Source organism: Canis lupus, chromosome 1, assembly GCF_048164855.1.
Source record: "Canis lupus baileyi chromosome 1, mCanLup2.hap1, whole genome shotgun sequence".
Lineage (NCBI taxonomy): Eukaryota > Metazoa > Chordata > Mammalia > Carnivora > Canidae > Canis > Canis lupus.
The window spans coordinates 76,742,827-76,757,333 of NC_132838.1; the positions used below are offsets into that span (position 1 = coordinate 76,742,827).

The 14,507-nt window shown below is 40.4% G+C and overlaps 1 protein-coding gene across 2 annotated transcripts in view; it reads left to right on the plus strand.

The window, feature by feature from the left end:
• The window catches only part of UBQLN1 (ubiquilin 1), a 44,912-nt gene extending 40,688 nt beyond the window's left edge, over nucleotides 1-4,224 (plus strand). For both annotated transcript variants that reach the window (XM_072836839.1, XM_072836828.1), the window contains 2 exons: nucleotides 238-406; nucleotides 2,224-4,224. In XM_072836839.1, coding sequence (XP_072692940.1) covers nucleotides 238-406; nucleotides 2,224-2,376 — 322 coding nt within the window. In that variant the 3' untranslated portion in view covers nucleotides 2,377-4,224. The remainder of the gene's footprint in view (nucleotides 1-237; nucleotides 407-2,223) is intronic.
• Nucleotides 4,225-14,507: the final 10,283 nt, after the last annotated feature.

Sequence of the window (14,507 nt, forward strand, 5' to 3'; positions counted from 1 at the left end):
ACTGTGAAAGTGCATAGTACTTACTTATTCTTTCTGAGCATTTTATACTTATGTATTATTGTGCCCATTTTTGTTGAGATTGTTTTCAAGACTTGAGTTTTCAAAGTTAAAAATGCTCATTTTAAGAAGATAACGGCTAATACTATTTTAAAAATATAAATGATTTACCATCAGGGGCCTGGTCTGGCCTCTTATTGCAGGACCTGAGGTTTATTTTACCAATTCTTGCTTCCCTAGGTTTACTCCTGGCCTGGGGGCATTAGGAAGCACTGGAGGCTCTTCAGGAAGCAACGGGTCTAACTCTGCCCCTACTGACAACCCAAGTCCCACGACCGGAACCACTGAACCCGGACACCAGCAGTTTATCCAACAGATGCTGCAGGCTCTTGCTGGAGTAAATCCTCAGGTAAAGATTCTTTCTGCTCACATTTTGTATTCCTTGTTGGAAATTTAGAAATTTCCACAAACAACCAAAAAAGAAAGAGGCAGTCCTTCAGGGTTTAGAGTATAGTGAAAAACATAGTCTTGTAGAATAGGCATTACAAAATTATTTGGTGTACTATTAGACATCAAAGGAAACTGTGGTTGGAAAAACTCCAACTTTGCTTTATTTGGAAGTTGCCTTTTAAAGTGCATTTTTTAGAGTCCATCTTGGGAAATTATTTGAAGTATGTTGTATTTTTTAAAAGTCTGTCAGGTTGGCGTAGAAACTTGATTATTCCAGGGGCACCTGGGTGGCTCAGTGTTTGAGCGTCTGCCTTTGACTCAGGTGTTGTGATCCTGATGTCTCAGGATCGAGTCCCCTGCTTCTCCTTCTACCTATGTCCCTGCCTCTCTCTGTGTGTCTCTCATGAATAAATAAAATCTTTTTTAAAAAAGAAGCTTGATTATCCCAAATGCCTCCTGAACAACTGTAACTATAGTTCTATCTTGTCCTTGTATTTTGTCTTAAAGAAAATGTCCTGTCTCTCCCTGCCCACTACTACTGCGTGTGGTAACTTGTGTTACATACATAAGCCTCACAAACATATGGCTTAAAAATGTGGACTTCTAATAATGTTCTCACATCTGGAAACATTAATTAGCCTTACTAAGAATCTGCTGTTGTACAAAGATGAGAGCCAGTCAAACCTGTTAATGGTAGATTCCCCCTGTAATTCTGCATGGCAAAAAATAGAGCATGCTTTCTGATTTTAAGCCTTATTAAATCTAATAAACAGGGCAGAGTTTTATCCTATACAACTATTTGTATTCCCAGTACTTAACATTGCTCTGGCTCAGTATAATATTCATGGAATTAGTAAGTAAAAAAGATGTTAGGTATTAGAACTGTTACCTAAGTTGAACAGGCTATAGGCCTCCTCATTATCAGATTGGCTAGGATTGTTTGATCCTTTATGTATTTTGTCTTAACTTCATTTCTGAAGAAAGATTTGATGGAGCTGAAATATCAGGAGTATATAATATACTGTGGGCCTGGAAATGGAAATGGAACTCTCCTGAAGACTTGACCAGCCAGTGCAAAATTGAGTGTACAGTCTAAGCCTCATTCTACCTTTAGAATGTGAGGACACTAGCTTTTATATTGACCCAATTGGTCAATAGCTACAAAATAAATCCTTAGTTCTGAGCTGTTTATATCTATACTTTTAAGTTTCTTGCATTTTCAGCGGCTTCTTAAATAGACCTAATGTAATGGATGAGGTTTATTAGGCGAGTTTTTAAAAGATTTTATTTTTGAGAGAGTGCTTGTGCAAGCAGGGGGAGGGGCAGAGGGAGAGAGAGAATCTTAGGCAGACTCTTGACATTGAAGCCAGGCTCCATCTCATGACCTTGAAATCATGACCTGAGCCAAAAATCAATAGTCAGACTTATAACCTACTGAGCCTCCCAGAATTGCCCCAAAAGCAATTTTTTTAAGAGCAGAGTTTTGTATTCTATTTGACAGGATTAAGTCTAAATTAAATTATTTAAAATAACATTAAGTGCTACTTTTAAAATACTTTTAAATACTTTTAAAATTATTTAAAATAACAACATTAAGTGCTACTTTAAGTTTAAAAATGTTGACTATGTTTCAAGAGAGGCCAGTGCTTTTACAGCTTAGTAGACCAGCATATTTGTAAAAGAGCATTTAAAACTTTTTAGAGGTTATCTAGGCGTGATACAGACTGATTTTCCTTAGAGTTTTGGTTTGTGTGTGTTTTTTTTTCCCTTTAACAGCTACAGAATCCAGAAGTCAGATTTCAGCAACAACTGGAACAGCTCAGTGCAATGGGATTTTTGAACCGTGAAGCAAACTTGCAAGCGCTAATAGCAACAGGAGGTGATATCAATGCTGCTATTGAAAGGTTACTGGGCTCCCAGCCATCATAGCAGCATTTCTGTATCTTGAAAAAATGTAATTTATTTTTGATAACGGCTCTTAAATCTTTAAAATACCCGCTTTATTTCATTTTGACTCTTGGGATTCTGTGCTGTTATAAACAAACCCAATATGATGCATTTTAAGGTGGAGTGCAGTAAGATGTGTGGGTTTCTCTGTGTTTTTTTTTGTTTTTGTTTTTGTTTTTTTAACAGTGGGAATCAATGCTTTTTCATTTAAGGCTACTGCATGCATCAAACACTTCTGCATTTATGGTAATTTTAAAAAAAAAAAAAAACCTCACCTTTTATAGTTGGGTGAACAGATTTTTGTTTTGCATCTGTCCAATTTATTTGCTTTTTAAACATTAGCCTATGGTAGTAATTTATGTAGAATAAAAGCATTAAAAAGAAGCAAATCATTTGCGCTCTATAATTTGTGGTACAATATTGCTTATTGTGACTTTGGCATGTATTTTTGCAAAAAAAAATGCTGTAAGATTTATACTACTGACAGTTTTTGCTTTATTTGAATACAGTGTAGTATGCACATTGGGGATGGCATTTCTAGAAACAAACTGCAATAGATTATCTGAGCAGAGCACCTATAACCAAAAAAAGTGAAGATAAGGAAATATTTTAAAGCTGAGTATTTCTTAATTGTGTAGAATCTTACAGCATCTTTGATAAACATCTCTCAGCAAAAGTGCCGGTTAGTCAGGTTTGTCGAAAATATAGTAGAAAAGCTGATTCTGGTTATCTCTCTAAGGACATTTAATTGTACAGACAACAAAATGTAACATTGTCTCAACATTCACAGATTGACTGTAAATTATCATCTTTGTGCAGACTGAAGGAGCACTGTAGTATAACCCAAAAGTGCATTTGCCTAGGACTTTCAGCTTCTCCCATAGGTAGTTCAACAGGCATTACAATTTGTAATTGAAATGTTGCTTTCACTGAAAGTGTCTTGATGTTTCAGTTATTTTTAATTGCCATATAAAAATAGAACTATCTTTTGGGTTTATCAGTTTTCTCATGCACAGGCAATACACAAATTTAAAATGATTTGTGAGCCACTTGTTTCTGAAGTGTTTTGGTAGTTCTAATAAGAAATAGTTAAATATTGTGCTTTCCAGAGCCTCAGAAAAGGGGAATTGGGGGCGGGGGGTGGGGATCTATCCTGGATTGGGCCAGCCTAAATAATACTGGCAACCAAGATTCTGTTAGGATTTCTGTGCATATAGTGTAGTAAAGAGGTATCATTCAGGGGTGAAAAACAAAGAGCCGTTTTAACAATGTTGAGTACATTTGGCTGTTCTACAGCCTTTTTCTTCCCTCCCCAAAGAAGTTCTGTTTGCCTAACTCTCAAACTGTTGGGGTGTGGTACATTCCTTTAGGACCAATTAAAACACAACTTTGGGGTCAGTAATATATTTGGCTGACTCTGGTTCAGTATTCTCTTAGGTCGTTATATACTCTCATGTACAGTTACAGGAAATTAAAATGTTAATCTAAAATGAGTTCAGACCAATAAAATCAAAGGAAATACAAGTTGAATTCCATTACTTCTGTAAGTTGCTTGCTATTAAAAAAGGTCAAGAGGCCAGGTTGCCCACCAGCCCGTGCACTGTTCTGACACTTTCCCTAGGAGGAAAACATGAGTGATGATCAAGGTGGAGGCATGACTAGAGGAGGTTGTTAAGGATGGTACTCATGTGTCTTTGCTCTCTCTGCCGTATGCCTCAGTCTGGTTAAAAAACTTCTGTACTGGCGAATGGTGGTATACAGTGTGGGATAGTGTCATAACCAATTTGACAATTTATTAATCACAAAATAACAATAAATCTCTAGCTTTTACATTTGGTTTGTCTTGCCTTTTTTGTAGAAAAGGATGTCTTCAGGATAACTTTTCTTTATGTCTTTTGAAGACCACTGGAGTTGACTTACCCAGATTTTATCACACTTTAGATCATTCTTTATCAGGTTTTAAGTAAAATATGTATATACACTGTATTGTGTGTTTAAAAGATAACCAACTAGGATGTCAGGTGACCTGAGCTCTGTTTGCTGTTTTTGGTACCTAACTCGTTATTTGACTTTGAGTAAAGACATATGATTTCTTTGCTGTAATGGGGCTGGTGAGGCCTTTCAGCACACTGGACTGTGTAGTCTCTTGAGTGCCTTCCAGCTGCTGAAGCACTACTATTTCGTTGTTGTTGTTTTTTAGTTCTAATATGTTTATCTTAGATCTGAATATCTTTTTAAGAGGTCAGAATATCTAAAATTCTCAAAAGCATTAAAAAAGACACTTAAAATATTATAGGCTTAAATTGTTCTCATAGTGGGTTATTTATTGCAAATTGAATAAAGAATGGAGTGGTGAAAATAACATTTCAGGATTTTATTTCCCAAGTGGAAGATTTGTGATACCCTAAACAATGTGTAGTGAATATTGAGCATGATCAGATAAAATGACAGCTGGCTTCTGGGCATGTTCAGAATTGGAGTTGCACATTTGGTTTAAATACACTAATGAAGGGAGTCTTTAGTTTGGGGACACATTATTACTGTGTTAATTTAGTAGGCAAATTACAGCAAAATGAAGTGGGGAAAAATGTCACATTAGTAATAAAAGTTCAGCTTGGCTTCATGTCTGTGTGCTTGTGCAAAATGAGAAAAGATTATGTGGCTAAGGCAGGGAAATACTACATACTCTACTTCCTTTCTTAGAGATTGACATTAACCAAGAAGACCTGTGTTAAATCTGTTTAAAGCTGTCAAATCCAGCCTTCTCTTATGTTCCACCATCCTTTTCACTTCACCAAATTGTTCCTCAGGGATATGCCATATGAACACACCTTGGGAAGACTGCCCAGCCAGCCTCCACTTCTGTGGTATTGCACATGGTCCTCTCTCTGTAATTTCATCGGTCATCCTCGGTTTACAGAAGGCTGACCGTTCCTTTTGGGCTCAGTTCTGAAGTCTTCCTAAACTTTGCTGACCAGTGATTAATTTACTCTCAGCTGCTGCATCCATCCCTCTCAGTCACCCTACAGCTCTGAGTTTGGGATTTGTTTGTTTGGTTTAATGTTTTTGCTTTGTGTTTTTTTTTTTTTTTCTTTCTCTTCCCTGATATTTTCTTGGTAGTTATTTAAGTAACATTAAATACTCTTCCTTGACTTCTTTGTATCATTCCTCTAATGGACCATAGGAAGCCATTGCCTCAGAAAGTGAACACTCACTGAACATCTGTTAAGTATAAGGTTCTTTCCTAGTTGCTCAAAGTGTAGCAGTAAATAAAACATGTCCATATGAGGTTACATAGTAGAGTGTAGGGAGACAATAATAAACACAACAGATACATAGCCTGGTTAGATAGTAACGGAGTGCTTTGGTGGTGAAAAAGCAGAGCAAGGAGGCTAGTTCAGGAAGAAGGCGTTTTTATTTTATGTAGGGTAGTCCAGGAAGAAGGATTCATTGAAACGGTGACATTTAAATAGAAACTTGAAGATTATCTTCGAGGGTGAATAACTTTCCAGGAAGAGGGATAACTATTGAAAAAACCCAGTGGTGGAAGCGCTCTGAGTGTGTTTATAGAACACAGGGAGTTAGTATGACTGAGTGAGGTGAGCTAGGGAGAAAGTGGTATAGGGAATATGATTGGAGAGACATGGGCAAGGAGTGCCCTCACATATGGAGGACTTAATACCCCAGGTTTTGTGTCCCATCCCCAGAGTTTCTAATTGCCTAGGTTTGGAGGAGAATTTGCATTTCTAACAAGTTCCTAGGTAAGAACCACTGGACTAGGGGAACCAGGGTAGAATAGGGAATGAGGTAATGATCTTAGGGATCATATGGGCTTGAGCTTGATAGCAGTTGGAAGTATTAAGTAGTAGATTTGGGGTATATTTTGAGGGCAGAGCCAGTAGGATTTGTTGATGGATAAAATTGTGAAGTTCTCAAAGAGCAGCAGAGGTGTCAAGCATGGTGACAAGCTAGGTACAGGCATACACGATGTGGAGTATTAAGAATTTTATTTTTGACACGGTAAGTGGGATATACTTGGTAAGACCTGTAAGTGGACACAATGAGAAGGCAGTTGGAGGAGAGAGATTCAAACTGTAGCCATTTTACAGTGTGCATATCTGGTATTGAAAGCCAAAGAACTAAGCTAGTGGTTCTCAACCAGAAACGATTTTCCTCCTCCCCCCACCCCCACACACAAGGGGAGGCAATTGCTAATAGGCTTTATCTGGAGACACATTCTTGACATGATTGGGGCTGCTATAGGTGTCTAGTGAGTAGAGGTCAAGGATGCTGCTAAACATCTGCTGTGTGTAGGACAGCTCCCACAACACATTTTTCTGGTCCAAAATGTTCCAGTGCTACGGTTGGGAAATCCTTTTTTTTTTTTTTTTTTTTTTTTTTTTATGATAGTCACACAGAGAGAGAGGCAGAGACATAGGCAGAGGGAGAAGCAGGCTCCATGCACCGGGAGCCCGACGTGGGATTTGATCCCGGGTCTCCAGGATCGCGCCCTGGGCCAAAGGCAGGTGCCAAACCGCTGCGCCACCCAGGGATCCCGAAAATCCGGACCAGATGAATTGTAGAGAATGTTGATAAACACACTTTGGGAGGATTGAGGCCACTTTACTCCCAACTTCCGTTCAAGGAGAGGAGAGGAAACCAGCGAAGTAGACCTTAGAGCAAGCAAGGCACTTTTTCACAAGGAGAAAGATGGTAAATGAACTGTGTAAAATGTTCTTGCTTTACATACTTGTCATGGTTTGAATATTAACTGGTGGATCCATAAAGGGAGCTACCACTCTCATGACTGTGAGAGGGGTTTTATAGAGTGATGAGGGTAAAATTGTGCGGCGATAGCAGGAAACACAGTTTTTGAAGCAAAGAGAGTCAGTGAAATGGCAGTAAGTGGTAAAGAGAGTAGTGGCGGTATTGAGGAACTTTACCTTTTGAATTTTAAGATGGGAAGTAATGCAGTATATTTGTCTTCTAATGTGAGTGATCCTGGTGTGTGGAGAGGACTTGATTTAAGAAGAGAATATGGAGTCATTGTTTTCTCCCAAAGAGTAAAAAGAGAAAAGAGTTACTAGCATTTGATCCCCAGAGTAGGTTTTATAAATTAAATAAGCAAGCACACACACACACCATCATTTTCCTTAGCTAGAGCTGCCTTTCCTTGCTTGCAGGAGTATTACCTTCCCAGCCCATCTGAAGTATTTTTTTTATGGGCAACCCTTTCCGAAGTGGAACAAAAGCAAGCCCCTCCTCACAACTTTGCTTTGGTTAGATTGAAGAGAATGAGGTTGAAATTTCTTCCAGAGCTAGCCAGCAATGAAGCACATGCTCAGACTGCAGTTCCAATTTAAACATGTTAAGATTTGTTGTCCACAGCACCAGTGTGTGTTGCTTGCCCCACTCTGTGCTTAAAACCTCTAGGCACATATTAGAGCTCCCGGTGTAGTTTTCCTCAAAAGTCAAAAGACCAGAGCTGAAGTATTTGCTGTGTATTCAAGCCAGTTTTTTTTTTTTTTTTTTTTTTAAAAAAAAGCTCTTTAGATAGATTATCTGCTCCAAGAGAGGGAAGGGAATTTCCACTGTGATGTGTTATCTGATGCTTCATAACAAATTACCCTGCAGTTTTGGCAGGGCTTGGTGAATCCTGCTAGAGGACTTGACTGGGTCTTGGAGTATTTACTTTCAAGAGAACTTACATGGCTGTTTAATTGCTATATGCCTTCACCTGGGAGTGTGTGGTTGGGGCCCCAGTTCCTCTTCCACAGGGCTATTTGTGCTTCTTTACAACATAGGTTGATAGGTTTAAAGACCGAGTATTTCAGGAAACATGAAAGCTGTTAGCTTTTAAATGTCAGGGCCCCAAATTGATCCAATGTCATTTCTCCTGTATTTTAATGGTCAGTCTTAGTTGGGCTAGATTTAAGGGTCATAGGCCCCACTTCTTGATGGGTAGAATGTCAGAGAATTTGTAACTATCTCAATCTACTATACAGTTTGATCCCAGGAGGGGATAAAAGTTAGAGGAGCATATTTTTCTTCTCCAGTGTTTATTCTTTCCTGAGGAATAAGTAGTAACTTGTCTACTTATAGAATACCGTAGAAGAAATTATATACACTTGACTGAGTCTCTTTTCTAGTCTGATGTCATGGCATATGTTAGTAGGGTTAGTGAGATGGGCTCTGCTTTGTGGGGAGGGGTTGTGGTTTTTTATTTTTTTGCTAAAAATTGTGGTAACATAGATGTAATAAAATGTATTGTAACCATTTTAAAGTGTATAGTTCTCTGATATTGGGTATATTCACAGTTTTGTGCAACCTATCACAATCATCCAGAACTTCATCACCCCAAAAGGAAACCCTTTAGTCCTTAAGCACTTACTTCCACTTCCCCCATAAGCTTGACAACCACTAGTGTGCTTTCTGTCTGGATTTACCTATTCTTTTTTTCTTTTTAAAGATTTTATTTATTTATGCATGAGAGACACAGAGAGAGAGAGAGAGAAAGAGAGGCAGAGAACACAGGCAGAGGGAGAAGACGGCTCCATGCAAGGAGCCCGATGCTGGGCTCAATCCCGGGACTCCAGGATCATGCCCTGGGCCAAAGGCAGGAGCTAAACTGCTGAGCCACCCAGGGTTCCCTGGATTTACCTATTCTGGGTTATTTCATTTAACTAGAATTATATGATAGGTAGACTTGTGTCTGGCTTTTTTCACTTATGTGTTCCAGGTTTATTGATGTTGTAGCATGTATCAGTACTTCATTCCATTGTGGAATAATATTCCGTTATATGGGTACGACACATTTTATTCATCTGTTGATGGACACTTCCACCATTTGGATATTGCAAATAATGCTTCTAATATTGGCATATAAGTATCCATTTGCATCTCCATTCTTTTGGGTACATGCCTAGAGTGGAATTGCTGGGTCCTATATAGTTTTTAATTTTTAACTTTTTTGAGGAATTGCTTGTTTTCCATAGCAGCTGCATCATCTTACATTTCTACCAGTAGTGTATGGGCTTCAGTTTTCTCTCCATCCTTGCCAACTCTTTATTTGAGTGAGAGGGAGCAAGTGGGGGGAGGGGCAGAGGGAGAGAATTTCTTTTTTTAAGTTTTATTATTTTAGAAAGTGCAGGGTGGGGTAGAGGGAGAGAGAGAATCTCAAGCAGACTCTGCACTGAGTGCAGAGCCTGACCTGTGGGGCTCAATCTCAGATACATGATTCGCAAATATTTTCCCCCTTTTCTGTAAGTTGTCTGTTCACTTTCTTGTTAATGTCTTTTGTACAAAAGTGTTTAATTTTTGATGAAGTCAAATTTATCTGTTTCATGTTTTCTTTTGTTGCTCTTGTTTTTGGTGGTATATATAAGAATCCATTGCCAAGTCCAAAGTCATGAAGATTTTTTTCCTGTTTTTCTTACAAGAATTTTATCAGCTTAGCTTTTATGATCATTGATCCATTTGAATTGGTTCTGTGGTTCTAGATTTGCAAAGGAAAGGTAAGATTCAATGCATATCCATTCCTCTCTTTCAAGAAAAAAGAAAAAGAACAAGGACAAGTAATACTTCAGTCAAAACATGATAACCAAAGGTTAAAATATAACTGTCTTTGGTTTTCCTAGAACAGTGTTGACCTTCTTTATTTCCTCTTCTCATACCTGTCTCCACTCTGTCTACATATACAACCACTCAATATGGCCTCCATCTTGCAGTGATCAAGTGTGATTTGTGTCCTATCCAGACTCTAAGCTTACAATCTCACATTACGTACACATTGTGAACACTGATCCCAGTCTGCTTGTGGCTCTGTTAGAAGTCCAGACATCACATACTAAGCAGGTAGTACCTGCAAACCAGCCTAGCAAAGCTATGTCAGTGAAATCCACACAGAATCTGTGAAGACGTAGTATTTCTCAACTCTTAATTTCACATCAGAAGCAACTGAAGAGATTAAAAAATAAGCCCACCCCAGACCAAGTGGAATTGTTATATCTGGCTAAAGTCAAGCATGATTTTGTAAAGCTGAAGTGATTGTAATATGCTGCCAGCACTAGACCCACGGATTTAAAGGGAAATGAGAATTTATTAGTCACTTAAGGCAGTGTTTCTCAACATCATTGTGCGTGTGACCTGTGGTCTTGTTAAAATGTGTGTTCATATTCAAAAACTAACTCAGAATGGATCCAAGACATAAATGTAAGAGCTAAAACTATAAAAACACTGAGAAGAAACAAAGGTGTAGATCTTCCCAACTTTGGACTGGGCAGTGGTTTCTTAGCTAGGATTCCAAAAACAAGCAACCAATGAAAAATAAGTTGGACTTCAGCAAACTTGAATTCTGTACTTCAAAGTTGATAAGTAAACAACCCCACAGAATTGGCAGACGGTGTATCTGTTAAGAATCTACTATCCAGGGCAGTCCGGGTGGCTCAGCGGTTTAGCGCCGCCTTCAGCCCAGGGCCTGGTCCTGGAGACCTGGGATGGAGTCCCTACATGGAGCCTGCTTCTCCCTCTGCCTGTGTTTCTGCGCCTCTCATAAATAAATAAATAAATAAATGAATGAATGAATAAATGAATAAATGAATAAATTCTACTATTCAGGATATATAAAGAACTCTTACAATGCAACAAAGAGATGAAACAACCCCATTTAAAAAGGCACAAAGGATTTGAATAGACATTTCTCCAAAGACGATAAGCTAATAGCCAAATAGGCACATGAAAAGATGTTCAACATCATTAGGGAAATGCACTTCCAAACCTTAATGAGATGCCATTTTACACCTGCTAGGATGGCCATATACACAAAGATAGAAAGTGACAAGTGTTGGTAGGGTTGCTAGTGGGAATGTAAAATGATGTAGCTACTTGGAAACCAGTTCAGCAGTCTTTTAAAAGGTTAACCACAGGAGCTCCAACTACAGAAGGAAGTGATATAGATCCTGAGAGATTAATCCACTAGTTCTCTGTTACTCAGACCTCAGTATAATCAACTGCTGCTACCTGACCCTTACTTAAGATGGAAAGCCTACCAAATTCTCACTTCTTGAGAAGGGAAATTCAAGTTAAACACTGAGCTCTGCTTGCGTCCTACAGATATATGTGTCCTCAACTACTTCACATCTAGGCCTAACAGATCTTAGTGATGATGATCTCTGATGATTAGAGGGAAGAAAGGCAGTGCCTGTCATCAAGGAGCTGGCCTGCTACTAAAATTGAGGTCTCTTTGTCCTGCTGAATTTTGCCAAATACCTACATAGTTACAAGACTGCTCAGTGACCAAAGTCAAAAGACCCATTGTGCAATTGTGCCTGCTCACAGAGAAAACCATGAACATTATCCAGTCCACAAAAATGACCAGTACCTCCCTGTCCTGGCTAATACACTTCTTGATGAGTGATAGCTTTAGCCTCAGTTTATTTCTTTCACCTTAAGATCCCAGTGATTCTCCAGTTCCTCTGCAGCTTCCTTGAATCCTCCCTCAAATCACCTAATGTGTCCATCTAAAACATAAGTCCTTTTGTGACATCCTTTTTTTTTTTTTTTTTTTTAGATTTTATTTATTCATGAGAGAGACAGAGCGGCAGAGACGCAGGCAGAGGGAGAAGCAGGCTCTGGGAGCCTGACACGGGACTTGATCCTGAGACCAGGATCATGCCCTGAGCCAAAGGCAGACACTCAACTGCTGAGCCACCCAGGCATCCCCTTTTGTGACATCTTAACTGCCCCCCCCCCCCCCCCCCCCCGTGATTCTGAAGGTTTGTTCTCCCTTATTCAATGAGCAATAAACCCGACTTGTATAATGCCGGTGTGTTCCTATATCATTGGGCTGAGTAGTGGCTGCCCTTTTTAGATAAGGCACGCATTATCTGTTGTGTCATAGCCCTTGACACTACCTGATGTCTGCTATATACCACCATTATTGTTTTTTCTAGGCCCTCTGGGCATTCAAATGTGTGGGTCCTACCACTGACTGTCATGATTTGGGGACATACCCTCCACTACCTCCACCACCACCTCATTGGATCCTTAGTTGAGCTATGTGTTAGGTATTCACATTAGGTCTTGGGTCCTCCTGAGTGATGGCCCATGACTTTACAACCTTAACCCAGAAAGTAAAATTCAGTTTCTGCAGCATTTAAGGTTGCTGGGGGAAGACTTCACTGGAGGGATTGAAGATTGTCTGGAAATTGACACCAGGCTACATTTTACACTTGAGATGCTGTAAAGGTTGAAACCCCTCCCTACTTGGAGGCCCAACACAACTTGTAGGCTGGATGTCTAGTATTCTCTTCCTTGGTAATGGCTGGGCATTCATTATGCCCACAAAACAGTTAATACTTAAATTTCAATCATTTTGAACATACAGATCTGCCATTCAGTGAAGGGAGAATAAACCTGCATAGTAGTGTCAAAACATGAAAATCTGGGTGATGGTACCTTTGATTAAAGCCAAGCCTGTTGGGGTCCCTGGGTGGCTCAGTGGTTTAGCACCTGCCTTCGGCCCAGGGCGTGATCCTGGAGCCCCAGGATCAAGTCTGGCATCAGGCTCCCTGTATGGAGCCTGCTTCTCCCTCTGCTTATGTCTCTGTCTCTCTCTCTGTGTCTTTCATGAATAAATAAATAAAATCTTAAAAAGAAAAATAAAGCCAGCCTGTTCTAATCTCTCCCTTCTGGCCCTTCCATTCGAGGGAAGATAGATTGCTCATCAGAGCAGTCTCTAGAGAATCCTGGCCTGACGGTATGAGTTCTGGGCCTCTGGGACACTGGTGACACCCCGTAGTGGTGTCTTGCCCATAGTTACCCAGTGAGTGTATGGCAGTGTTGTTACCTGGAGCTCAGCGTCTCCTGACTCCAGAGCCGGTGCACAGCCCATCTCAGTCTCAACAGGCTCTGAGGGCTCGGCAGGGGTGTTAGCAGAGCCTGGCAGCAGTTAAGGAGGAGGACCTGTTAAATCCCAAAGACTTAAGATTCACATTCTAAGCAGGGGTTCATAAGCTCCTCACAGTCTGAAAAGCAGAGGAGTGGGGTTTGTCCTATGGCCACACTCCGTCAGCCTCCAGGGAGTGACAGCTGTAACAAGGGCTGGCTAGTTGTGTCCATTTCGGCCTCCGCACTGTGCGTGTATTCTCTCAGTTCTAACTTGACGAGGCAGGTGGTGCTTTATAGGAAAGGAAAAAGTACCGACTGGAGTGGGGGGTGAGATGGAGAAGTCCTGCCAGAGGGGTGTTAAGTGGTATTTGCAGGGTGGGGAAAATCACTGGCGTCTGTTTTGAGCCACAGCAAACAAGTCTCCCCGGCCCCTTCCCAGGTCGTGGAGGCTGAGCAAGGGTATGGGCAGGGACAGGACAGAGCGGCTGCCTGCGGGAGGTATTCTCCAGGGCTGGGAGCTCAAGTGTGCGGGCCGTGCTCCCCGGGCCACCAGGGGGCAGTACTAGCCCATGCCTTGGCCTCCGTGTGGCCGTCTTGGGAAGATCAGAGCAGTGATTCTCAACCCCAGCAGAGTCCCTGCCTCTGGTTATTTTTAACAGCAATTTTTTGATATCCCCCATAACCACCTTGCAGTGAGACTGATGGCTACTAAAAACCCCAGCAAATACTGAATAGGACACCTTAACTCTAACAAAGGGAAAGTAACTTGTAATAAACTAATGAGTTTCAATATGTAACATTTGGACACAGTTACCCTAAAGCAACCCAGTGGAGCAGTTGGGTGCTTGTGCCTGTGGGCAGGTAAGGGTGTCGATGGAGTGTGATGGAGCAGGTTATATTCGTGATGGGAAAATACACCATGATCTTCTGAAATGGTAAACAATTTGTGGTAAAAAAAAAAAAAAAAAGGAATACAATTGCTCCTATGGTATTCTCAGAAACTTCATTGTATGGTACAACTGCAAAAAAACATTTTTATTGAGGGATATGATAGATTCTGTGTTCCTATAATCATAAACAGGCTTTTTCACCAGGTCCTACGTGACAGTCCAGCAGGATGAAAATCAATTCCTTTTTGGGAGTAGCTGCCTTCACCGAGAACTCTGGCCTGGGCCAGAGGCTATGAGATACCCCATCTTTCCACCCCAATGGAAGCCAGCTGAGAA